The sequence below is a fragment of the Stigmatopora nigra genome, chromosome 3, assembly GCF_051989575.1.
Source record: "Stigmatopora nigra isolate UIUO_SnigA chromosome 3, RoL_Snig_1.1, whole genome shotgun sequence".
Lineage (NCBI taxonomy): Eukaryota > Metazoa > Chordata > Actinopteri > Syngnathiformes > Syngnathidae > Stigmatopora > Stigmatopora nigra.
In genome coordinates this window covers 15,556,890-15,584,809 of record NC_135510.1, presented here as the reverse complement: position 1 = coordinate 15,584,809, position 27,920 = coordinate 15,556,890, and the positions used below count along the sequence as shown (strand labels likewise).

General features: G+C 38.6%; 2 protein-coding genes across 4 annotated transcripts; both read right to left on the bottom strand.

Moving 5' to 3' along the window:
- Window positions 1–720: 720 nt before the first annotated feature.
- ctdspl2b (CTD (carboxy-terminal domain, RNA polymerase II, polypeptide A) small phosphatase like 2b) lies at window positions 721–12,138 on the bottom strand. 2 transcript variants are annotated; one of them, XM_077713533.1, is made up of 13 exons: window positions 11,962–12,138; window positions 8,394–8,584; window positions 7,708–7,822; window positions 7,448–7,597; window positions 6,997–7,239; window positions 6,794–6,890; window positions 6,322–6,433; window positions 6,106–6,192; window positions 5,872–5,934; window positions 5,717–5,796; window positions 5,455–5,581; window positions 4,147–4,242; window positions 721–3,517 (listed from the first exon to the last, which is right to left on the bottom strand). In XM_077713533.1, exons 2-13 carry the CDS (start codon window positions 8,559–8,561, stop codon window positions 3,452–3,454), a joined length of 1,404 nt encoding a protein of 467 aa, XP_077569659.1. In that variant the 5' UTR covers window positions 8,562–8,584; window positions 11,962–12,138; the 3' UTR covers window positions 721–3,451. The 2 variants fall into 2 exon arrangements, with proteins under 2 accessions (XP_077569659.1, XP_077569660.1); XM_077713534.1 differs by lacking the exon at window positions 11,962–12,138 and adding an exon at window positions 10,399–10,699.
- A 1,852-nt stretch (window positions 12,139–13,990) lies between these two features.
- golm2 (golgi membrane protein 2) lies at window positions 13,991–26,149 on the bottom strand. Of its 2 annotated transcripts, XM_077712929.1 has the most exons (10): window positions 24,971–26,149; window positions 22,530–22,584; window positions 22,278–22,380; window positions 20,628–20,718; window positions 20,348–20,465; window positions 19,814–19,897; window positions 18,765–19,043; window positions 17,445–17,576; window positions 15,666–15,833; window positions 13,991–14,618 (listed from the first exon to the last, which is right to left on the bottom strand). In XM_077712929.1, the coding sequence occupies exons 1-10, from the start codon at window positions 25,295–25,297 to the stop codon at window positions 14,542–14,544; spliced, it is 1,434 nt and encodes a 477-aa protein (XP_077569055.1). In that variant the 5' UTR covers window positions 25,298–26,149; the 3' UTR covers window positions 13,991–14,541. The 2 variants fall into 2 exon arrangements, with proteins under 2 accessions (XP_077569055.1, XP_077569056.1); XM_077712930.1 differs by lacking the exon at window positions 15,666–15,833 and having other exon boundaries at window positions 24,971–26,146.
- Window positions 26,150–27,920: the final 1,771 nt, after the last annotated feature.

The following is a 27,920-nucleotide window of genomic DNA, read 5'->3' as shown; positions in this document are numbered from 1 at the left end:
TCAATTTAATTTTAGTAATGTTTAAGTGTCAGTTTGTTTTGGCAAGTCACTGGGTGGTGTGGCTCTTGACTCTCAGTTTTAAGTTTTTGCTTTGTGTCTAACTTGTTCACCATCCCTGCTTAAGAATTTAGTTAAGCGATTAGTCTTTTTTTTGCGTAAGGGGCTAAAAAGAAAAGGTAAAATAATTTTTAGGTCAAAAATGTTACTAGATGATTTGACATTTGTTTTCCTGTGTACTTTCATGATCTCAGTTTGTGTATTTCTCTTTTATGTCCATGCGATGTTAGTACTGACAAAAATTACAAACACCAATCAAAATAAAGTAAAAAAAAATACTGAAAAACCAACTTTCTATCCAGATCTCAGCAATAATTGTATTTACGGAGTCTTATTTTTTAATTTTTGTCTTCATTTTTTTTTTAAATATGTTTAGTGAATTTCAGAAGTGGGTAACAACTCCACACCCTATAGAGTAAATTGTATAGACACTTGTGAAACTGAATAGGTAGAGGTGCATTTAAAAAAATTCACTGGTTAAAGATAGTTCACTAATTTAAAGATAACCTACATCTGAAATTTTCCCTGAAATTTCAATGGAAAACAATAAATATCCATAACTATTAGTCAATCTTGCCAGCTAGCTTTTTAAACTACAGAAATGTGAAATCGTATAACTTGAGCATCAGTCAAGAGAAACAAATATAAAAGCAAGGAAGAGGATTTTAACTTTAAAACTTTGTTTCAGAAATTGTTTGTAACTGTATATACACTTTACAATAGTACATAGCCTAGTGGCTAATAACAAAGATGTCTTAAAACATTTTAAATACATCTTTTGGACATATAATTCTTGCAAGTAAAATAGCATAACAGATATTGAAGGGTGCAGGGTTTAAAAAAAAAACTTATAACATAGGAAAAAAAGAAAACGCACACACAATTACATAAGGACCGTGCCAAATAAAACATTCAAGTGACTGGCTGTGGCGACTCTCGACAGGGAAAAGCCTAAAGTCACTCTAATACACTTGAAAAAGACTTAAGTCTTTGTAGAAAAAGTGCCTTGATCAAACATTAACTCAGGACTTTTCCCACAAAGTAAACCGTATCCTCTACATGCTAACTTTAACAGTTCACGTACATTGTGCTAAAATAAAAATATTTTTAAAGAAAAAAAAACACTCCGTCTGAAGTTAATCTTCAATAATACATTTGAAAAGTAGATATGACATGCCTTTTTTTTAAAATGAAAGATACAAAATACGTTTCCTTATTTTAAGGATTTTTTTCCCGAAGACAAAATGGCATTTATTGTATTACAAGTATACAATAAACCAGCAATGCACATCTAACGCCTCTCTCCCAGTATCCTCAGAAATAGCTGCGACAAAACCACTCAAACTTACAATCACGCACTCCCAATGAGGTTTGCGTACTGAAAATTGGCAAAGAATTGGTAGAGAAATGTGCGCAGCAATGTAGGATTTTAAAAACTCATTTTTTTGTGAAAAAAATGTTCAATCTCCACATCTATTTCCAAAGGCTGCAGCAACTCTTTGTTCTAGATTCCCAGGAAGTTACGTCATCAACAATTTACATTCATCATGTGGGCACAACGCACTTGATGGTACAAGTAATTATACCCTCCAATAGTTTTACAAGGAACATAGGCTCAATCTATTTTCTGGAGCGCCACCAAGTTTTGATGCAGAAGGCAAAAATACGCACATGTCCCCATGATAGATAGCAACTAACCCAGATAATTCAAATTCTCAAGAGTAGTGATTATTCCGTTAGACAGAGGTGGGCAAACCAGTCCTCGACAGGGCCGCTGTGAATACAACCGATTCAACGCAAACAGTTTAACCAATGAGCTTTTGGCTGAAACATGAAGCACCTGACTGGAATCCCCCGATTGCACTTCTAAGATAGCAGATTGATGGAAAGGTTTCCTCTTATAGGTCGAAACAAAAAAACGGCACCCACTGCGGGCCTTTCTGGAATAGTTTGCCCACCCCTGAATTAGAACAATGAGAGCTCAGCTCACCTGACAAATCTAGCACATGGGAAACAAGTGGGAATACTCAAATGATCTGTGCATCAATGTGCAATAATGAGAGGTACTCTGCAGAACTCGGGAGGCCTGATTGTCTTTATCTAACCTTTAAAATGACTGCTACAAGCTGTGAAATGAATCATATGGCACAATGAGTAACATAGAGCAATGCTGACATTTGGGTCAGCAAAATTATGTGCTTTGACCAAAACTAAATGATAACATTACCCAGTAATAAGCGGACTGTGGGAACTAGATGGGCCGAGCCAGCATAGAGTAAATTGCCAAGTGCATCAATTACAGAAATCATGCATGACGGTCCTCTGTTTCTCTGCTGAAATTGTTCTGGAGGAAAAGGGTCCTGGTAATGGCATAAAGGGTGTTCAGTGAAGCTGACTGGGAACAGAGTATGTTGTTGGTGCCATACGTGGCTGGCTGAGGTTTTGACCAAAGGTCAGGAGACCCCGGCCATGCTACATTGTCATTCTGCTATTGATAATCATCACACTGCATTCACACTTCTGAAAGACCCAGGGCTGTGATTAAAACAGAATACTGAATTAAGAGTTAAAAACAATACTGATTGAGAAGTCAAATGCGGCAGCATTGACGACACACATCGATTCAAATGTGAAGGCCCTCAAAGATCTACAAAGAATATGTTTTAGAAGAGTTGTGCTATGTCCCGTGAGTCAAACCAATGATTTTACGCTTCTGAAAATAGATTTGACCAGTTTAGTGTTAACATTTCCACCACTCCTTCCAAAAACACTTGAAAGGTAAAACACTCGCTTAAAAACAACAAACATTGGTTTACTAAAACAAAAAGGAACATTATAACCTCATCCACCTAAAGCAGAATGCATACGATTGATTAACAGGCTACAAAGTTTGCCAAACAACTAACTGGGTTGAATGTGGCAAAGATTAACACAAATGAAGATTGATTTTACACGCCAGTCTGTCCTGTGGAAACAGGAGTGTCAACAGCTTCAGCACCAGGGGTGTGTTTAGATTCCATGCTTCAGATTTTTAAGAGTTCCTCTTATTGGTTGGTGTACTGTATTGAAGCCACAAAGAAGCACCAAAACCTTGGTTTGGTTTGGAGACAACAGCCTGCTCTAAAGCTGGAAAGTCCAACAAAAGGGGGGGGAGAGAGAGAGAAAAAAAAAGGAGGACTGGCTCAGTCTTCCAAGTGTGTTTCTTTACATGTGTACGTACATTTTAGAAAATTTCAAATATTTCTTTAAAACTCGTCTTTCTGAACAGATAGTGTTTTTTAAGCAACAGTGAGTTATAAAAAGGAAAATAAAATGCAATGATAATGATTGAAGCGGCTTTTTACAAACACGGTTTTTAGTCCTTCCTTGTAAAACCCATTTGAGGGACTAGAGTTCAATCAGGAGGTAACATGTCATGAAGACGAAATCTCTCCCGAACATGTGGCCGCACATCCTCATCCTGTGAAAGAAGTAACATTATGAGTCAAGGCAGAAATGGGCAGGCCTCCAATTGCAGTAGGAAATTGAAAACGAAACAGATTATACCTAGAAAAAAAAAGTCTTGGTATTGTCATTTCTTCCATTAGTTTAAGCACCATTTTTTTTTTTAAATCAGTCAATCAAAAATCTTTATACCACCAAAACTTTTGTGGCACAAGTATTTTGTCCGAAATGTGAAAATTGTTTTTTTTTTTTGGATCTGAAAGACTATTTTTAACGCCTTTCTAGACATAAATTACATGGCCAAAAAGGAATTTTATGAAGTAGGCAATACTGCAAACAGTATCAAGAGACCTCACTTCTATTTTGGTGAAGGTCACCTTGGATAGAACACCCCTACTGGTTTGTGTAGGAATTGAATCAGTATGGGCAAGAACACATCTGCAATCAACACGTGCTAGAGTAATTAACAAAACTGTTTTTATTTAAGACATCAGAATGTCCTGATTTGTGTATATTAGTAATAGATAGGACAGAAAGCAAAAACCCACTTTCAGCGATAAATTTTCAGCAACTGAATGCCTCATCCAAAATTAATAAATAAATAGTTATGATGGTTGACAGAATGATAAAAAAAAGACATCTTACCATCTCAACCAGCTTTTCAAGGAAGGGTACTAACTTTAGCAGCTCATTGTCATTCCTGTCCATGAACCAACTTTCGATGGGAATTCCATTGGACAACTATAAAAAAAAAAAAAGATTAAAATGAAAAACACCATTATGGTTTACAATATAATGCCCCAAAATAATGTTAATGTTAGGTAAAGGACTTAAGACGAAAATGTTTATAATCTCAATTAAATGTCAGAAGGTCCAATCCTGAATCATCTTAGCAAGATCACAAATGACAAATAAAAGCCATCAAATTTATTATAGCAAAAATGTTCACGTTAAAAAACGGACAAAAGATGATAATTTAACAGCAGTGGTCCCCAACCACCGGTTCATGGACTGGTATGTCAGAGTAAAAAATATTAACGTTTTCAATCACGCCCTCCTACTTGGAATGAGAAAAGTTGTTGTTAGTATAATAATCCATAATTGCTATTATAATTGGGAACCCACCCTCACACAATTTTGTCTCAAGTTGTCGCCCTGCCTATTAGGCGCTCCGTGCGAAAATAGAAAGAGCTTAACCGGTCCGCGTAGAGGAAAAAGGCTGGGGACCACTGTTATACAGAAAAACTGCGACACCCAGTGTCCTAATTTGGAACAACAGCAGAGGCTAATTGTGATGTGTAATGCAACAATACTTCTTTCTAGACCTAGAAAAATATCAAAACACAAGACTGAGAAGAAGTGTGTTGGAACAAATAAATGCTGTGAGTGGGAGTAAAAGTTAATGTTTGTATATGCTAAGAACTGACCTCACCCCCATTCCCTTGACTATTTCGGTGTGTGACATACTGTGTATATTGGCTATGACATTTGGCAAGAGAGCATGCCAGCGTTCTTGTATTATCAAGGTAGCCGGGTGTTACGATACATTAATCTGGATCAATATTAAATGGTTGAGCAATAACCAATCAAATTGATAAAAACATCAATCAACATGCTTATAAATGTGCAGATGTTTTAATCAAATGCCTAGTGTTTTGACAAAAAAAGTCAATTAGGTTAAAAGGTGCTATATACTTTTTCACCATTTAGGGTGAAATGGAATAGATTCTATCAAAATTGTACATTATTATTAAGAAAAAGGCCTTGGATATTTTTTGGGAAAATGTTAAACACAAAGCGATATTTAACAAAGTAAAATGTTTAAGGGAAAGCTGGATTTAGACCTGTTTTAACAAATGAGAATTACAGTGTCATCTTATTAAGCAACCACATTGTTAAATTCCAATTGTCTTTAATGAACGACAATGAATATTTGAGTTTCTCTCCATTTACCTGGTATGCAAAGGCTTGCGGTGAATTGTCAATGATGATGGTCTTTGACAGATCTCTGCCAAGAATGTTGAGATCCTTGATATAGTTTCCCTGGACACAGACGCAATGCTCCCGAAACAACCTGTGTCTACGGTTTACAATGAAGAACGACAGCAAAGAGTGTTACACTTACAAGGACAGAAAAGAAAACAATCAAGAAATTGCCACCACAATGCCCACACACATTAGTCCGAAAATGATTTAAGACAAAGAAACAGCATACCGCACTAACTGCTTCTTAGGGTCCAAGATGTTGAGGAGTTTGTCCGCATACACCTTTTTAGATGCCGTGAAAAGGATGATCTGGAAAGGGGAAAGGCAATATTGTATCAAATTGATGAAACAGGAATAAAATAATAACTATCAGGCTATAATTACCTCATAAATTTGAGACATGCGTTCCAAAAACTCTCTAAAAAATGGTCTCAAGCGCACGTACACCTGCAAATGAAATGAGAAACACTTCATAATAAACATATAAAGTCTTTCTGCAGCATTGTGACAATTAACAACCAGTTTGGATTTTAAACCAGAAAACACCAGTCTTATTTAGCGAAGATGTTTCTAAATTTGGATTGAGAACACTCAAAAAATGTATATGCCATCAGTTACCTGGTAAATGACATCCTGAAAGAGAACAGGGAAGGTAAGGGCTGCATCCTCTAGCTCATTTAAACTGCAGTGAACCAGTGTTTCATCCTTGAAAAAAAACAGGGGAAAACACAAGTACATACACAGATTAAAATAAATAAATGAATAAATAAATACATGAATAAATGAATAAAGCCCAAAATTGAAAAAAAAAAAAAAGTGCAATTTGTAACTGACCAGATCCAGGACCAGAGAGAATTCTGGCGTGCTACGGGTTTTCAATGGAAGGGCTGGTTTCCGAGTAAGCTGCTCTTCTGTTAATGGAGGGACATGCTTGATGAAGAAATACCTGAAGAGAAAGACATGACACACGGTTAGTGATCATAAAAATTAGTTCAACCAAATGATTAAATTATTTGAATGGCATGACAAGAGGAGAATCGGGAACTTGGTATTTAGTAATAATTAAAAATATGAATGACCGCAGGAGTTAATTCTGCAGGAACAAAAAAAAAACCCTGGTTATGGATAGCATAAGATTCCAAATTTATCTCGAGGGAATAAAAGTTTAACAAGAAATGCACCAAAATCTTTCCTGCATCACCGCATCCTTTTTCGGAAACGTAAACCAGATGATTTGTACTGACAGTCATTTCAGAGAGCGAGAGGTCTGTCTCCAAACATATTGAGGCCCATAATTTCCACTTACGGGTCAAAAACTTCCCAGTCTTCTTCATAAGATGTTTCTGGATGTACTACAGTGTGAGGAGGGTTCATGTATGCCATATCTGGACTGGAGCCTGGAGCTGTGTAAATAATAAACATGGTGAAACTTTGTATTGAACTCAAAGGAAGTATCGGCATACAAAAACAGTTACTTCATAGATCTTTCTTTAAAGCTATGAGACGCACCAGTGAGCGGTGGAAGATCAGCATCACTCTCTCGATGTTCTACTGTAGTGTACCCATCAGGGACGTGAGGGGGATGCAAAGGTGGTAACTGGGATACACTTGAGTAGAAGCTAGTGGTGGTACATAATTCCTGCGTAGATGTGGCTTTGCTGGCAGGCGTTTCGACCGTTTGTTCAATTTCCAACTGCTTGACAATTTCCTCAGCCTCCAAAGCTTGGTCTGGAGAGTCGGATCCAGATGAAGCTGTTCAGATCAAAGTCATATTAATGACTACTTATAATGTTAAACTATGGATGACAAAATGTTAGGGTTAACACTTAAAAGTAAAGGCATTCCAGGACAAAGAAAGTTATGTTAGTTGGGGCTTGATTGAGCAAGAGTTTTGAACTCTATTCATCCATTCATTTATTTTATTCAACAACACCCTGAATATGTAAATGCACAAGCCTACCATTTTTAGCTGGTGAAAAGAAGTTAAAAACAGGAGAAAAGATGGTCCCAAGAAGGGTTGTCCTGGGTGGGCTTGTGACCACCTCTGCAGCAGTTGTTTCCTCCAAACTGCCATTGGGCTTTTCCTTAGTCCTGTCATGATTGGTTGCCACTGCAAAGCATCCAAGGTGATTGAGATAACACTTAACAAAGTACTGTACAAGTACTAGGAGTTGTTATTGAAGTAAATGAAATGGCATCAATATATTTTGTGCCACTCACATCCATTGACGGAGCCTTTTCTGCCACCGCTATGAGCAGTGTTGGTGGTCGGAGTGGAGGTGATCAGATTGTTGTCCACATCACAGTGCAGACGAGCCTTCTTGGCTGGGGTCACCTAAAATGCATCAGGAAAGTGACATAGATTGCAATTTTTTATATTATGAGGAAACAGAAAATATATCAAATGTATCAGTATTTCATAAGTGTATCTGAAATAAATGTGTAGCACGTCAGATTTTTTTTCTTCCATTTGGTTTGCATTTATGATTAATAATTGGACAACCTAACATTACAGAATAAATTGATAAATAAATTGCACAGAGTGAAGCTGTATAGAATCTAGCGTCAAGAAAAACAATTTAGGAATAATTTAAAGAACTTGTGGATGCATTAAAAATATGGCTGAACTCTGAAAAAGTATTGTGTTGTCGTCTTGTAAAATAACCATTGGAATACGAGCTTAAAAGACTTTGAAAGTTCACTGAACTTCGACGCTTATTTTATAATGTTAGATATATAAAAAAATGTATATGCCAAAGTGCTTTTGGGCAGAAGACAATGTGTAATGCAAAATGTTTTACAAAATGAATCTAATCATGCAACACTTTAAAGAAAATGTAATATTTTAAGGGGCGGGTCAAACCGGAGGCTGACACTTGTTGCAAAGAATGCAGGTACATTTTTACCTTAACAGTATTTCCTCTGATGAACTTTTTGATCGTTGAGAACAGGCCCCTCCCACCACTGGTAGGTGTGTCTTCCTCCACTTCGGAATGCCTTCTCTTGGTTCGAGATGGCCGAGTCGGCAGACTGGGGATTGGCTGCTGAGACGCCTTACGCATTCTCAGCCTCATCGTTGTAGCAGTCACATGTAAGGCTTTTTGAAAAAGGGGGAAAAAAAACTTCAAAATTAAACAGCAAACTGTAAAATGTAAACATCTAATAAGATTACAAGCAAAACTGCATGATTCTGATAAAAATGCAAATACTTCTGTTCCCGTTGTGATAGTAAGGTGCTTTTTGTTGGCCAATTATCCCCCAAAAACGCCACCAAAATGATTCAGTGTTCGTTCATCTCAATGGTACTATGGATCTTCGCAAGTGTAGCGGGGATTGCTGGAGCCTATTCCAGCGAACATCGGTTGAAAGGCTCGACACCTTGGATTGGTCGCCAGTCAGGCGCAGGGCACACAGAGACAGACAACCATTCACACACCCAATCATACCACCACCAAGAGGGAATTGATCCAATGCTTGCCTGTACCGAAGTCAGAAAAGTGACCTCCTAAACTAATGGTCTCCAAACTATTGGATTGGATAACTTTATTCATCCCGAATTCGGGAAATTACATTGTGGCAGTAGCAAGAGGGTGATTAGACAGAATAAACAGCAAAGCAAAAGCACAAAGTACAAAGCAAATCAAAGTAAATGGAATCATCAAATCATTAAAACATAAAAGCCGCAATACACAAAACGAACAAGAGTGGACAAAGCTACCGTGGCCGCCGGCTGTCGCTTAAACAGCGCCATTTTGGTTGCGGTAACTGTTCCATAAAGGGCCGCAGTGGGTGCGGGTTTTCCTTCCATCCTGTAAGAGGAAACCTTCCCACCAATCTGGTATCCAAGAAGTGCAATCAGTGGATTGCAGTCAGGTGCTTCTTTTTCAACAGAAACCTCATTGGTTAAACTGTTTGTGTTGGATCGGTTGGAACAAAAACCTCCACCCACAGTGGCCTTCGAGGACCGGTTTGGAGACCTCTGGCCTACACCATCAGGAGGCCGTGTCAGTCTTACAAATACTCATAAGAGAACCTAGCGATATTTTGAAAGTTAAACAACCACTTTTGTGACTTTAAAATAACCAAGCATAAGCGGGTGTAGCTTTGTATATTTTAGTCGGACTGAATCGGTTGGCTACCAACATCTGGATGTATTCAACATCCCATTTCACTTAGATCACAGCAGCCACAGCTGGCTTGACTTTCATTACTAGTACAGTCAAAACACACCACAGTAGATCTTTCACTGTACACATGCCTTAGGACTTACATTGAAAAGTTTTTATAATATAATTAAGCAGGCGGCTTTATGTTGAATTTCCGATATCAACAATGCCTAGAAAGCAGAAAATTCGTGCACGTGGCAAATTTAAGGGGGACAACAAAAACTGTGAGCCCGAGCTTTTTGCGCTTGCATAACAGCAGCTGACTGACTAATAATGTGTCTGGGCATATCCTAGGATAACCAACCTTCATAGAGAACAATACAGTATTTTCAACTTCATTCAGCTTTTATTTATGGAATCCAAAAGGCTGACAACAATGTGTCTCCGAGTGATGCCAAGTCATTATGTATAAAAATACAAATAAAAAATTCCTCCACATTATGACCAATGCATGAACAAGAGCTTAACTCATTGGCTGGCATTGATGGCACCCGACATCCAATGCATTTTTATCTGAATAGTCGCTGTCAGCCCTCTGAATTAAAAAGGATTGGACCTCCAAGGCACTCAAAGATAAGCTTTCAAATGATACCTCACAATTTAACCATTTAGTGACAAATTCCTTTTATTTATTTTTTTAGAACACTCATATTGGACCATGCATTCAAATAAGAATGGTTGTGTGTATTTTGTTCTGGGATATCTTTTTAATCAAACGTTTGTTTGGTGATTACCTCATACCTACCTTTGACGACGCAATAGACACCAACTCGATTCTAACTTAATGATCATTTGTGATGATCAAAATGATCAAAGGGATCATTTTCTGACGTAGAGTTTGCATTTACTCTCCGGTCCTGTGTGGGTTTTCTCCGGGAAGACTGATTGGACAGTCTAAATTGCCTTTATGTATGAATGCGAGTGTGAATGGTTGTCCGTCTCCTTGTGCCCTGCGATCGGCTGGACACCAATTCAGGGTGTCTCCCGCCTCTGGCCCAAAGTCAGATGGGATAGGCTCCAGCACCCCCCACAGACCTAATAAGGATAAAGCGGTTGCGATAATGAGATGAGCAGTAACAGGGTATTTTTTTAATAATCAGTAAACATATGTAGAACGACTGCATCTGCATGTGTCATCAATATGGGATAATTGTGACGCGCAACAGTTATGCACATAGTGGAAGCTGGAGGGGGGAGGCAAGCGAGCGGGAAATAGGAAAAGGCTTCAAACAAACTGGCTAACTGACATTAGCCACGGCAAAATCGAGCTTTGAAGCAGTTATGTCGTCTAAAAACTGATTCGAGTCGTGAATAACGTTGAAACGCACTAACTACATCACATCTCCAACCATTGGTCCTTTTTTCCACTAATTCCGATTGCAAGCAAACCTCGGTTACCAGGCAAAACACGGAGAATCGTGTCAAGTCTATTTTGCGTCGAAAGGACTGATTGACGATTTTATGCGGTTGCACGTTTTTATTACTCATACGTAAACTTATATCCTAATGTTAATACACGTATTGAATAAGGTCATTTATTGATGGATACCCGAGAAAACTATTATGGCCAATATTAAGCAAGCCGATGCGGCATTCCGGTTTAAACGACCGAACTACCGATTTAAGCGACAAAACATTAAACGATCAGTGACAACCAGTTTATAGACATTGTTGGGCTTCCACTCCCTAAAATTTGCATGTGTGAAAATGGTGGCTGAGGCTGTCAAACATCGAAAGTCGGGTTTCCTAACAACTCCATGTGAATTGTTATCATCGAACAGTATTTTTGTATGAAATGGAAGAGCAAAAAAATGCAAATAGCTGGCCCTTGTTTAAACAGGTGAGTGGGGAAGACATTTATCGTTATGCAGAAGTGAGTTGACCCAATATGATTGTTAAAAAGATCTCCGTAAAGCAGCGATGTTCAGTCGTGGAATGCATCTGCTCGCGTTCCCTACGGCAAGTTACAAGATATAACAACAGATCGCGAAAACTAACAACCTTTTGTAAAACCGCGCATTTACGTGATGCAAATGGAATTTTATGCACTAGAAACTGAAACCAATGACGTTCAAATTTGGCCACGCTAGTTCAAAATGAGCTGTATTCACCAAAAGGCCGTAGTTAGCTTCCCGAAGCTACGTTACTTAGCTTAGCACATTTAGCATAGAGCCAGCTTGGCTTCCTCGAAAAAAAATGCTTCGGGCTAGCAGATGTGCACAGGCAGGAAAGGAAAATATTTAGCTTGTCGTTGGCCAACATTACGTAAAACGCAAGGCAAATGAGAAAATTGTGGCTTGTTACTTACTTAACGTTGTCCCTCTGTTGTTCGAAATGACCGCTCGCGATCATAGAGCCATTCTAGTAGAACCGATTGTTTTTTTGTGTGTGTTGTGGGGCTAGAATTCTAATCTACTCAATGGCTGTCTCTGAAATGACACACCGCTGTTAACAGGCGCCATTTCCCGCCTCTGCTCAGGCTCGGCGAGGTAAATACCCGTATGGACACAGACACGCCCCCTTACCTCTCAAACGCCAAGCAAAGTCTGCAGTGCAGCCAGGAATGCTTCACTTTCCGTACCCATTCAACACAATATACATGATTTGTCACGGGGAATTTAGCTCATATAGCGCAACGATTTGGAGATTAAAGTATTAAAGATGTTTTCATATCAAATCAACGCATGTGAGTAAGTTATGACCCGAAAAAACAACAACAACACGACAGTTAAAGGTGACCTATGTTTTTTCCCCTTCCGATTCGGTTTTAATGGTTGTTGTTGTTGTTTTTTTTCATTTACTAAACTGCTTTATCCTCACTAGAGTTGCTGGAGCCTATCCCAGCTCTGACTTCAGGCCAGAGGCAGGGCACACTGAATTGGTGGCCAGCCAATCGCAGGGCACAAGGAGACAAACAACAATTTACACTCAGTCATACCTAAGGCCAATTTAGTGTCCAATTAGCCTACTGTAAATGTCTTTGTAATGTGGGAGGAAACCAGAGTACCAGGAGAAAAACCGCACAGGCTCAGGGAGAACATGCAAACTCCACACAGGTGTACCGACCTGGATTTGAACAGAGGTCCTCCACTGAGGTCAATGCACTAACCACCCAATTCATGTTATGCAGGATCATTATTGTTCGATAGCCCCAGAATATATTTTTTAAAGCTATATCATCAGTGGCTATTGCAGAATTCTTTCAGAGGTGTGGGAAAGAGTTGGTAAACGTATTTATTTGTTCATTTTTTGTTATTATTGATTGATTGTTTATTTGTTTGTTATTGTCATTTCTGCACTTTGTGGTGAATCTTCAAATCTAATTATACTTGTATAATGACAAAATTATATTCAATAGTTGGGGGAAATCTAACCCTCTCAGACACAGTGGACCACTATTGAAAAGTGGCCACTTAAGACTGAGCTGGTGACAAGTTTGGAGTAATAAAAATATATACTTTTAAAGGCCTTTAACTCTTTGTAAGGCAAGTGACTTTTAGGTCATGAAAAAAACCTAATTATTAATCACGATTATATTTTTAGTAAAAAGAATACGATATTATTTCATGACCCAATTTAAAAAAACAATACATCCATAAAATCAATACGAATAAAAAGAGAAATATGCTTTGGTTGTGGCCCCAAAGACCCTCATATTACGCGATTGTTAGTGTCCATTTGCACTGTGATTTGCTAGTAAGCAAGTTGCCTACGAATATGTTGCTAGATTGGACAGGCTCCAGCACCCCCACAAGATTGTTGAGGGTAGGCGGCGTGGAAAATGAATGAATGACTGAAACTGAATTTGAATTCGCTCACCAATGCGTTGGGATATTTATGTTGGGGTTAAGAGATTTATCAAATTATGGCTTTACATGAGACTGATCTCTTAAATGGAGTGGGTGTATGAGAAACAAAGTGCATAGATACTTAACAGTAAGGCTGTAAGGGGCAACAGACCCTAATTTTAAATTTGTTCGATTGCAGAGCAGTTTACAAAAGTGATTGCAAACATAAATGTTGAACTTGAAAAAGGTTATATACATTTTTTTTGACCGTGATCTGCTTGAAACACACAAACTGAACTGTTCCTATAGGGAAAAATGGTCTTGGTTGAAATCCACAGTACTGCTAATTTTGATATAAATCTTACTTTAGTCATAGATGGGTAAACTTTAGTGTATTTTGCACCACACAACAAAAATCTCAGCAGCACATTGGCATTGATAATAACATAATTGCGGCCAGTTTTTCCATGAGTATCAGAGTTAAAATTAATTTGTCATTAGGAGTCTAATAATTATTAGAAGTATCATTTAAAAAAGAAGCTGGGCAACTTGTATGTTCACAAAAAAAAAGATTTAATAGACGGTAAGCAAAGTCCTTGGCATTTTAAATGCTTTCCCACTGCCTAAACCTAAAACAGTAAGGTCATCCTTGCAAGTGTCCAAAAATGTTGGTAAAGAGTCCAAATGCCTGATTAATCTCTTTGAAAAACAGCTCAACACAGCATCCAGAGAGGGGGAGAAAGAAGAACAAAACATTCCAATGTTGATGTGTCAACTCAGCTATTTTAAACTACTCAGCTATTAACTGAGGCAGTTCTACAGTAAAATAGTCATCAATGTACAGACGTAAATTGTCGTCAATGTACAAACGCCTTACTGGCACTGAATAATGTTCTAGTCCAACTTGTACTAAATCACATTAATTATAGTTTTTGTTTTTCTTTGCATTGTTAGATTACATTATTCATTGTTAGATTACATTATTGAATCAGTAGTAATCTGTTTGAATAGGTGGTCAATGACTCTAAGGATGTAAACTGTCCGAATTATACTGATGTCCAAAGAAGTCAGGATGAGATCTAATTGTACAAAGTTCACATTCAGAGAATGTCGATGGCTTGATGTCGCTTTCCATAATCCACAGCCCGATCTCCTTGCATGTCTCGATCATCGTCATCTGAAACAAAAGAAAAAAGAAATTAGCTTTTTTGGGGGGTCCACATTCCTCAAAATGAACGCAAGGTAAACATTATCAAATCATTCAGCATGTAAAGTAAACAGTCATTTAATTACAGCCCAAGACAGATGATGACATTTGCTTGTGTCCAAACAAAGCAATTAAACACAAATTAAAGACAGACAAGGCCTTTAAAATGAGAATGAGAGGGAATTTTCATATTTCAAAAGAGAACACTTTTTTTGTCAAACATAAGAGAGCCATATTTATCTACATGGCGGTCAGCTCTGACAGGTGCGATAGCAGAAAATGAAACAGAGGCAAGGGATGTCTAGTAAATCAGATTCGCAAAACCCTGTATTCCTTGGTCTGGTTCTATGAGATGAAGAGAAAATGTCTTTAGCTCATTACTATACCTTCCTGGTTAATAATTCTGGACTGTGATTGGCTGTGAAATATATTTGTATTCTTATATTTAGTCTTGCACCCTTTTCACTATGATGTATTAAAAGTTACTAGAATAGAATTTAACTTACACCTATTGGTTAAAATGTGCACTACACCTTTTGCACTCCACCTCCTTCATTTGTATTAACGCCTCCCATTTTTATGACTTGTCTTATCTCTAATAAAACCACCGTTGAAGCAGCTTTTTGGCGGGAGATAGCTTAGAGGAGCTTGGAGAGTAGTCACACTCTCGGGCCTCAGGATGGTCCACCCCCCCGCCTCTGCAGACGCGGCCTTCAACTTTCATTCCATCTGCCTCAGTGTGTGTTCCTGTGTTCGAGTTTATTAATATTAAGTGTTGGCCAGTAGCCCCAACATTGGCTATAGTTTTTCATTGAGCCCAGAAATAAACTGTTATAATATGTCTGTTTGATGATGGATTCAAGGACCAAACTCATGGCAATGTTAGCCACTCTAATCACAAACTGCTGGGAAAAATGCTGGTGGGAGAAGAGGAGTGGAGTGAGGGGGCACATGAGGAATGGTGAATACACATCTGGCTGGACAAGCAGTCTTGTCCAGTTCCCCAGCCTGGCTCACCTTGAACATCTTCCTCCCCACCATCACCATCCTCTTCCTCATTGTAGGCCAGCTCAGCCTGCTTGTCAGCTTCATACTCACCCACATTGCCATCATCCCCATTGTAGTCCGCTAGCTTAGAGCCATGTTGCGGATCTACTGGGGACTCGATCTCATCAAAGAACCGGCCTGCAGGATGCAGAGAAGGGGGCCCCATCAGGAAGGGAGAGAAATGAAAGCATCCAAAGGGATGATAGCAAGTAGGAGTAGTGGAAATATTGTTTAGAAAATGTTAAAGGGTTGAAGGATAAAGCAAAAAAAAGGGATGAGAATAGGCTGATTGAAGTGATACATCCACCTCTAAAGATGATTATTTATTAAAAGAAGTACTACATTACTTTTGGTTTGAAACTACAGTGAAGAATAGTGTAGAACTTGAAAGTAGACTTTTAAATGCAGCGCATTTCTGATGACAGACTGAAAAACTATGGATAGTCTATCAGTCCAGATTGTTACTGTATTATGTTTACAAGGTGATAAGATCATTAGACATCCTTTTTATGACGGTTCGTAGACATGTTAGTTGAGCGCATCTTGCTCTACGCAGACGTATTCTGATTACTGAAGCATTAGATGTTTTGAATGGAGCCTTTTCCTCATGAAGGGTGGTTTCCACATTGCATGTACACAGACCGCACCTCTTAATTCTTTTTTTTTTTAACCCAAATGACCGTGGAAAGGCAAAAAAATATATACATAAATACAAGGACTAACTCCATAAATAGGTGTAGTGCTTGAAAAACTACAATACATATTATGATTATAGCCTAACGATCTTTCTGGGGGGATAATTTAAAAAGCTGATTTTTCTATGACATATTGACATGGGGTAGGGAGAATAATATAGAATGACGAAACAGGAAAAGGAAGGGGACTGGTTTCAGAGCAGGAGGCAAGCGGGAGGAAAAGTTCTTCTGGGAAGTGCCATGTGTCTTTAAAATCTGTGCCCCAAGTACTTGGTGCCCCATTATACTGAAGGTCAAAGCAGCATTCTTACAAAGACTTTGAATCCAAGAATCCATCATGATGATGGAAAAATGTAATCCTACTAAGCAATAACCAAAAGCATTATGAAATGTACCAGCATAGATGTTATGATTAAACAAGTATTTTTTTTAACAAAATCAGTATGGAGTAGACAACCAGAGTACCTACTCGGAATAGCAAGACCCCAAAAAGTGTCGAGAAAAGTCAATCGATGTATTCTTGTACACGCGTCACATACTGTACTATGAATGTAGAGTACAGTATAATCCGGTGGGAATGGCAGTCCAATTTGCATTTGCATGGTGACAAAATATAAAGGTGGCCTTACGATACAAGATAATAAGCCCACATTTTTACAACAAAATATTTGTTCATAGATGGGCCACACTGAAACTAAATTGGTGTGTGTGTGTGTCTGTGTATTCTGGTATATTATTGCTGCTAAATATTTGGTTTGTGTCCTCAATCCTATTTTTTAAAATCAGTTAGTTTGTGCTTGTCTGCAATGATTATCCTGCAATGTGTCATGATACCAGATTATCTTGTAGTGAAAGGCCTCCACTATATTTGAAGTTTATAGTATAATAATAATAATTTATATATGATAAACCCATGTAAATAGCACCAAAAAATAACGCTGTCAAAATAATATCTCTGTCACCATCCAATAATCATGCCGGACTTGGAAGGTTATTTTCCAATCCCTATTCAGGATCACAAATTTTGTAAAGTTGAAGCATCTAATATACTTACTTTGGGGATGGTGGAGTGCCGCTGCTGGGACTTGGTCTTTGCGGTGTGGTTGGATTGGGTTGGGTACCTGGACAGGGTTGCCGGGCAAAGGAATCCCTTTCAACCGTTCACCTCCAACTTTGATATCTGGGGCTGCCAAGAAAAAGGAAAACAATCATTCTTCCATGCACATTGACATCGGGATAACTGAGGAGGCGGGTAAAACTTGTCGCCAATCCCTGGTTATAAACAGAACCAAGTCAGGTAACAGATTATAAATAATGCAATATATCAATCCATACCATGCAATGAGTTACTGTCTTTGTCTTTCTCCTCATTTTTGACACTAGAGCACTTCCATCAGTCGCCATTTACTGGTTGGTGGGAGCCACTTCACTTGTTATATTGGCAAAATTCAGCCTCCTTAACTGGTTCTCAATCAACTTTTTTTTTTTTTTACCTCTGTGTGTCGCCTCCGGACAGAAATAAGTAATAACTTAGCATTTTGAAACCAGGAAGTCTTAGCGAAAGCTCTGCTCCGGACTGTAATATACTGCCTAAGTGCATACAGTGGTACCTCTACATACGAGCAGCTCGAGATACGAGGAAAATTTCGAGCAAATAACGATCTCTAGATATGAGAAACATTTGGAGATAATAGAAAGCCAGGTGGCCAATACATGAGAGGCTGTTTATTATTGTAGAGCACTGTCTTTTTTGCCTCATCTCTTTCGTGTATAACAGATATCTACGAGCACTGGGCGGAGCGTTGCATTTTTTCCAGTGTTTTTTTTTCCGTCACTCAGCACGAATGCCGGAGCGATCGCTAATACGAGCAGTATAGTATATTACTTCTCGGTGGCTGCTCATAAAAACATCAGGGGCACTGGCTCTCTCCCCCGCAACTCCTCGTGTAATATCTCTGGTCGCAACTATACCTCTTTGTAACGTCTCTGTGAGCACTGAGCGGAGCGTTGCATTTTTTCAGTGAGAGGTACCACTGTACATGCAGAACACCCCTGCAGCAATTGAGTCTATATTATATTTGTGTATAGTGAAAATAGCAAAGCTTAGTGTCAGTGTAAAATGATTACAGTCTTGTTTCTTTGCAAAATGTCAAGTCCCTGCACGCATTACCAACCCCAACGAGTTTGCTGTCATTTCACCTCCACCACTGACGACCAATCGAACATTTTAAAAAGATTTATACTACTCAAATGTGATTGCAGATTTGCAGAAGGGCAGAAAAAAAGACCAACAAAAAAAGCTTCAAAAATCACATTCTGGGGACACTTTCAATGCAACCCTTATAAAAAAAAGCATCCAAAGTTACAAATTTACCTCGTAGCTGCCTTTGTTGTTCACCCAGCTCATCTGCTTTTATATCTGACTTGTTGTCTTCTTCAAACACAATTGGCTTGTCCGCCATTTTAATTATTCCCGGGGCGGCAATCACAGCTGCCTGTCCTTCCCCTCTATCCTGCTGGAGCAGTGGCTGGTCTAGAGATAAGCCCTGTGCCCCTGGGCCATCACCTGCCCCAACACCAGGTCCAGCACCAGCACCCACTACCACATCATTGGGTTCCTCACGCTTCTGAGTGATGGCTGGCTTCTTCAATTCTGTCAAAAAAGAATAATGAGAAACAAAATCTGCGGTTATTATTATTTTTTTTTAAGTGCACACTGTCCAGGAAGAGGAGCAATGGTCATTACAACCCAAATTCCAATGCAGTTGGGATAATAACCTAATGTTCAAAGAGATATATTATTGTTTTTGGCAAATAATTATTGACAACAAAATCCAAAAATGCTGGAAGAGGTGGCAAAAAGACTGAGAAAGTTGGGAAATGCTCATCAAACACCTGCTTGGAACATCCCACTGGTGCACAGGATAATAGGGAAAATTTACAACACAAAATCTCTTCTCTGTAGTGTCTTCAATTATATACAGGTTGAATATGATATACAAATCATTGAATTATGTTTACATTTGGTATGAATACAACATACCAACTTTATCAGATTTAAGGTTGTGCATTGGACGATCTTTAATATTTCTACGAATGTGTTTCGTTTTATTTAAAATGCATGTGGTGGGAAACGATTGCACAAAGTGGGTCTGGCTTTTTGTTTCAACCCTTATATGAGGATACCTTTATTGCAATCTGGTGTCTTATATGTTTATTAAGTTGATTGCAGTTAGGTCCTCCCTGATTCTGCAGAAATCTCATCAGTGAAATAAAATATGTGCTGAATCAGTTAGAACAAAGAATATATCCCAAACCGATCTTTGACAACCACTTTCCCCACCACTGCTATGTTCCGTATTATGGAAAAACGTGTAATTAGTAAGTGTTCCCACGTAAACAACCAACTTGCGTGTTACTTACCGAATTGAATTTCACCAAGTTTTCCCACCTCACTCTCTTCAATACCAGGCATCCCAGCATCACTGCCCGGCTTACCCATCATATCTATCAGAAACAAGGTAGCAATATATGGTTCGGTTGTAATGAAGCCAGTAAGAATTGGATATTTGAGACAACACAAACAAGCCAGTAACAGGACATGACACAATGTTAAACCACATTCTAAGCCTTTCAAACAAATAGGTATGGTGGAGACAATTGAAGATCTGCTATAAAAGTGTGGTTGTTGTGGAAATAATTTGATGTGCAGTACACAAAACAATAATATACTGTAAATGATCAGGAAAAAAATGATGGATACCTGCTCCAACTATAATGACTGAGAAGGTAATATGTAGTCAAATCGTCAACTAGTTCTCTATGTGTCCAGTTTAACTGAATATCTTGTTGTAATAGTGTATTCGAGATTCGAATTTATCACATTAAAAGAAGAGTTTTTCATAATATCATTCACCTACACACGTCAGAGCAAATGCAAGTCCCTCTGGTCAGTACCTTTTAAATCGGGACTGTCACGAAGGTGTGTTGCTGCTGTATGTCGCTCTTCATTTAGACCCACAGCTCCTTCCACATGCCTTCCAGCCAATACAGTCTTTTGGCCATCAGCTGCATTCTAAGTTTGAAGGAGGAAACAAAAGACTGATTGAAAACACTTGACTTAAAAAAAACAAACAAAGATCATGTTACATAGTGCGAGAAACAATAAATGCTGATGTCAGACAGATGATTTAATTCCCTATTACAGGTTATAATGTAATTTTCAACAAAAACTAACCCGTCTTAGCTTTATAACTTCATCTTCAAGAGTCTTCTTTGATTCTTCATACTCCATTTTTAACTGTGCAATTTGACGTCCACACTGTAAACTGGAGAATACAAATCATGCTTAAGTACTCATCGGAGATCATAGATTACTAAAAAATTAAAGGCATAACAGTTCACATGAATTTATCGTTGCTTCGGATGACTTGCGTACTGTTTGTTGTTTTATGCACAGAATTAATTACTATAATTTTGCAATCTAAACACTGTGCAGAACCAAAGTCCAGAGGGAGTTTCTCCACAAACCCTTCAGTGTCGGATCTTTTTGACAAATAGGGCCGTTTGAGTCACTTGCAGCTGTGACAAGTGATATCATAATAAATGCAGATAAGAATCCTTAACTCCTGTTGGAGGGTCTCTACTTCACTATGGTGAGAACTTTGTGGTCATGAGAGGGATACGCTAACCAAATAAGTTTCCAAAACTGGAAAGACAACCTGCTAACCCCATTTTTTTTTTTAGCTGCTTACAGGGGGCAAGAAGAGCGATCACTGGGCGAAAAATGAATGTTGCGGGTGCACTTTCACTCTAAGTGCCAATTTACAACTGCAATGAGGCAACACATCCTCATTCACTGCTCGAGTGCACTCGGGAAATGCACACTACACAGCATTTTGCTTGCACCAAGCCAATTTTATTATTTTCATACAGTTTTTATTGCTTCTTTCTTAGTAATTTATTTCCCTCCTTTTTATTTAAAAGAAAATACACAAACGATTACTTCAAGAAATACTTTAGTGTACCGTTACACGCCTACTAAAAATAATAGCAATTAATAAAATATTACATAGAGTGAGTAATGAATTGTAAATCTGGGACTGCAAATTAAATCCTTAATAAGTGAACATTAGGCACTATGTTCGTGATAACTACACAAATTTAACAACTGCAGGAGAAGAAAAAAATGATTACAAAAAATAACTATATATATATATATATATATATATATATATATATATATATATATATATATATATATATATATATATATATATATATATATATATATATATATATATATATATATATATATATATATATATATATCTCAAAATAATCGGAAGGATGGATGGCACACTGAACCTTTATGCTAACGGCGGTCAATAATGCAAAGACTGAGGTATTTGCAGCCTGAGATTGTTCCTTGATGAATGCCTTGAAAAACTAAGCGGTCCAGATAGATGAAGTATAAGATGTTTGCTGGATGATCACTATTCCCTTATAAGGGAGCAACATAATAAGGATGTAGTGTTTTTTTGGCCAAGAGTCAGGGGGTTGAGTGAAAGGACCAACCACCAGTGTGAAGAAAACTTCGCACAAACGCCGAGTTCCATTGGAGATTGGCAAAGTAGAGTCGCGTATTTTTCGGACTATAAATTGCACTAATCCAAAAACGATATAAATGAAAGGGGGGAAAAACATACAATTTGTACAGGAGTATAAGTCGCATTTTTGAGGAATTTCATTTGATAAAATTAAAAAAGAACAGACAGTCATTGCTTCATTTTTGGAAGCGTTTTGTCCTCACTAGGGTTTTCTAAATTTCAATGTGCAAATATCACAAGGACGCTCAAAAGAATCCAAATGGAACACATCACCATACCTTTCATATTCCAGCTTTCTCTCCAAGGTGGTTCTATTCTTTTTAACCTCTCTTATCTGATCTTCCTGTTTCAAAAACTCTTGCTTCAGATCACTCAGTTGCTCTATGGGTACAAAATACACATTTTAAACGTATTATAGTATCAGTTACCAAGTTTACACAGGTTCTTCGGGTGTTGTTGTTGTTTTTTTTTTGGGGGGGGGGGGGGCGTAAGCTGTAGTGTCATTTGCATAACCCAAACCTATATCTTACCCTTTAGCCTCTGAACTTCAGTCATTTGGGCTGTAAGGTCACTCTGAAGCTTGACCTAGAAAAACAAGGGGGAAGAAAAGTTAAAGAAAGGCAAATAGGGTCAATACAGCGTCAAGCCAGTGGCAGTAGCACTGTCCACTCTCATTTGTTTTTCGTGTTTTACAGCCCCTCTATCTTTTTTAAATGACATTTTAATATTTCTGAATACATTCCTTTTTACTTCACTTTGTACTTTATACTTTAATGATGAGTGATGAGTATGTTAATACTTTAGTCCTTTTTTTCTGTTTGTTTCATATGTACTGTTAACGGATGCAGTTTTTTATATGTATCGTATCTTCTGCTGACCCATCTGTCAAATTTTTAAAGTCAATGTGGCCCCCGGGCCGAAAAGTTTGCCCACCCCTGGTCTAGGCGGACGCACTTGTTAGCAGGCACCAGGTCCGACAGGAGATTATTCTTTGTTTTTCATCATTTTTATCCAAGAAAGGTATGGGTGAGAGCGAAGAGAAAAAGTGTACTGTTATTAAATCGTTCACGAGTCTTGCTATTGCCCAGCTTGACAATGCTTGCGTATGTTTACTCAACAGCCAAACGTTTGCCTCCTCCTGTCTTCACCAAAGCATCTCAATGGAAAATATCTTTGTATTTTTTTATAAATTTGAATGTCTTAATAAATAATTTTCCCATGTTTTCCCACATATATTTCATGCAAAATTGGTATACTTTTATATTTTTTAAAGGGTTTCTGTTGTAGTATTGAGGACGTTAGAACACTTGGAATGAATAAAAGCTTTACATGTAAAATCTGTCTCTACTTACAAAACTACCTCAGGAAGAAATTAATTTCGTATGTAGAGGTACTTACTACTGGACAAATATTTCTCCTCTCTCATATTTCCAGTTTTAACAAATGATTTACTAGTTGAGGGCAAAAGGTGATATAAACCGGTGTATCCACCTTTTGCTACTAATTACACTGAACAGTCATGGATTTTCTGTTTTCCCTACAACTCAGTTGAGTTAGGCTCCAATAACCTAAGCAGCCCTTACGAGGATACACGGTATGGAACATGAATGAATGGTTATAAATGAGTTTGAATTATTCATCTAAAGATCAATGTATTTGTCTACAGTAGGGTTGGGCAAGTAGTAAGTCACGGCGGCTGAGGATCAGTCAGTGCTTAGCCACCAACATGTTCTCTGATTGTCTCTTAGGGGAGATGGACTCAAGCCATGTTCAGAGGCTACTAGGAGCATGAGACACAGCAAAGGACTGGCTAGGCCAAACTGGCGGCACTAGATTTGAGAATGGTAAGAAGGCCATGCAGAAGGGGACAAATGAAAAATAAACATTGAATTAAAAACAAAAATGTTTGGTCTCTGGAGGGCCTGCCAGCCTATGAAGTGTGAAATTACACAGTCCAGCCAAGAAAATTGTATCTGCGGGCTTATAACTGACACTCACGCAATTGTCCGGATAAAAAAGGCCCACTATAATAAACCCGGACAGATATTATTAAACAGCACAAGTGTGACTTTAGTTTAGTTGTATATAGTGGGTTGGAAATTCTTAACCAAATATTCAGGATAAATAAATCATTTAGACTTTTAAGTGAGCAGACTTGACACAACTGAGCTCAGTGAAAGGTACCACAACCTTTAACAAACTTATTACCACACCAACAAGGAAGTCCATGTATTTGTCCATCCGCCTGATGTCAGCGTATTAGGAGGTAAACAAATGTTTACATGGGCTTGGAATATATGTAGAGGTGGATGGTGTGATTACTTTTACACTGCATCGAAATATAATTTGGAGTGCTTCACTTTTATCGTGGTTTAAATCAGGTGTCAAACATACGGCCCGCGGGCCGGATCCGGCCCGTCTGGTGGTTTGGTACGACCCGGGGAAGAAAACTGCATTGTATAAAAAAAATATGAATTGTCTTTAAAATGTGTAGTTCTTGTATTATCCACTAGTGGGCGCAGTGTTTTAGTACGTGCAGACAACATGAATTGACATTTATTTATGTTCTTATGTTATGGTCTTGTTCATAATATATTGTTCATAATGTAAAAGGAAAATTCTGTTAATAAAAATGTAGATAATTTACTCATTCTTTGCACTAATTATTAGTATTAGTGACTAATACAAAGGAAAAAAGTGGGCTTATTGTTAGTTCTATGTCATTTTGCAATGAGTTTACTGGTCCGGCCCGCTTGATCTCAAATTAAGCTGTATTCGGCCCGCAGACCAAAGGGAGTTTGACACCCCTGGTTTGGTGGGGACCAAATAGTTTGTATTTACTTCATTTCTATGGTAAAAGTTGATTTGAGATACAAGTAAATCGACATACAAGCTCAGTCCCGGCATGCACGAAGCTCATATCTCAAGGTATGACTATACTTTGGATAAAAAGGACTGAAAGGAGCACTACCTTTTCATCCGTGCACTTTTTGACGAGTGCATCTCGGGCCTGCAACTTTCCCTCCATGATGCTGTAGTCTCCATCCTTCTTGTCCAACTGCTTTCTGTGCGTGTCCACCTGCGCCATCAGCTCCGTGTTGCGCTTCTCCAACCGACTCCTGGCCGCGTCCGTACGCTTCACCCGCGACTGCACCTCCACCAACTCATCCAATAAGCGACCATGCTTGTTGGAAACGTTCCAGTAGTTGAACGCCAGTATGGCAATGATCGCCATGAGGAAGATGAGGATGAAAGACGGGAGGCGGCCTCCACGTCGGTTTGCACCGAAACCGATCATGTCCAAAAGACAATTTCCAGGTGTCACTTGAGCTTGTTAACCTTCTCTGCTCAGAGCAAGGATTTCCCTGGCTTGCGACACATCCGTGTACGTGACATGCCGTGGATATGCGGCAATCGTTCAGAAAGAAAAAGCCCCAATGCAAGTCATTAATGGTCAAGACTTCTCACATCTTTCGGGTCGTCTCCCTTCCGCATAATGGGTATCCACTACCCCGCCCCTCGCCACAGCCCTCCGCTCCTGCCCACCCACCCAATGTCAGCCCGGGGCGGACGTGGCCTAGCCCAGCTGGCAAGTGTAACACTACAACACAGCAGTCGAGACGCGGAAATGGATTTCCGCACGGCTCCGTGGCAGCAGAGAGAGAGAGAGGACGCGCAAATGATATAGCTAACTCAGGCTATTTAGCATTAGCTGTGCGCCTCTTCACACAAATACACGAAAAATCCCAGTTTGACTGATACTTGTAATTGCTTAAAAGGTTAAATGCAACAAATCAATGCAAATATATTTGATTACGAATTCAGATTGCGTTACTTCCACAAACACTGCAGAACGACTCCCGGTCCCTTTATTAGCTAGAAAACAATGAATGCAAATGCAAACGCAGTCAGCGTCTGGTTCTCTTGTACCGGAACGTCGAGTTAATTCCAATGCGCGACAATACAAACAGAATAAACCTTAGCAAACCTTAAGAATGCGAGATTTATTTCACATCGCTGTCTTCTAGCGGCTGTTTTCTGTGCTGAATCGAGTTAGCAGAGATGACCACCCTTCGAGCTGAAGCCGATATGACTTTCAAAATAAAAGGAATCGTTTTTGATCGATGTCGCGTGGCAATCTCAACGCGACAACCGGAAACTACATGACTATACGTAACTTAACCCTTTAGAGAGGGAAAGTGACCATTTTTGGTCATTTATTAAACTTGACAATTAACAATTACTAAAAATTGTGACAATTCTTGATGATGTACTAAACTTGATGTGAAGTTCAGACCTAACATTTAACAAGTGATAATTACCAAAAATGGTGACAATTCTTGGTCATTTATTAAACTTGACAAGTGACAATTACTGAAAACTGGGGTCAATTCTTGGTCTTTTATCAAACTCGACAAGTGATAATTCTTGGTCATTTATTAAACATGACAAGTGACAATTAACAAAAATGGTGACAATTCTTGGTCATTTAATACATTTGACAAGTGACAATTACAGCGGCCCAGCGGCTGAGTCGTTAGCGAGTCGGCCTCACACTGGGGGACCTGGGTTCAAGTCCAGGTCAGTCCACCTGTGTGGAGTTTGCATGTTCTCCCTGGGCCTGCGTGGGTTTTCTCCAGGCCCTCGGGCCCCTCCCACATTCCACAATCATGCATGGTAGGCCGATTGGACACTCTAAATTGGTATGAGTGTGAGCGTGAATGGTCATTTGTCTCCCTGTTCCCTCCGATTGGCTGGCCACCAATTCAGGGTGTCCCCCGCCTCTGGCCTGAAGTCAGCTGGGATAGGCTCCAGCACACCCCGCGAACCTTATGACGATAAAGCGTTTCAGAAAATGAAAGAGATAAGGATCATACGAGAAAAAGCCCACGATCACACATGTAAACAACTCACTGGAAGGCCTTAGCCTTGGTTATAACCAACTGTGAAATATATATTTATTGTTCTATTGTAAGTAGACTGAGGGCATGTGCCAATGTCTTTTCAGTTAGTATTCAGCCTGTGTTGTCAAACTTTGCCATCAGAGGGCAATACGACCCTACAGAAGAAGTGAGGATGTATTACTTTGATCTGTGAAGCCAGAGCTGAATTGTTGGCCAACTGAGTACAAACTTACATACAAACAAGATGACTTCTGTAAGTTATTCCCATGGGCGACTTTTCTGAATATGAACAATTTCAGCACAAATGCAGAAAACCTTGAAAAAGGGTCTGACTGTAGATACGAGGAAGGCATCCATGGTAGGCATTAATGTTCCCATCTAATGTAGGGCATGAGCTTTGAAAAGCTATACACTAACCTTTCCAGTTCTCAATTAATTTACGTAAATTAAGTTCACTTTCTTTCAATGCCAAAGTGTGTCAAAGTTGATGTATAGTATATCACTTTTGGAATCATGTTTGGTTTCACAGTGCTTTCTATGGAAGCATACTGCATACATCTTAAAAATGAAAAAAAATGTTTAGAAATATATGATTTTCTGGGGTTATTTTTGAAACAAATTCACCAACTCCCTTTTTCTGATTAATTTATTTTGAGGATTTTCTTTTGAATTTTTAGTTATTTTCGGAGTATAATTTATTTTCTTTACTTTCTCTCTTTTTGTTTTTTGAATTATTAAAATTTTATTCTTTGTTTTTTTAATGATTAATTCATAAAAACAAACCTGGCCGCCAGGATGAAAAATAATAATAAAAAAAAAACGCTCCCACTGGAAAAAAATTAATAATAATTTGAAAAAAAAGCAAGATGCAGTTATCAAACCAAAATTTAATAAATAATTTAAAAAAAACTCAAAATAAGGAAACAAAGCAAAATGTAGTCGGGAAAAAAAACTAATTCAATAGACACCTAAGAAAAAACCAATGAGGTTTTTTTTTAAAATGAAACCAGCAGTAGC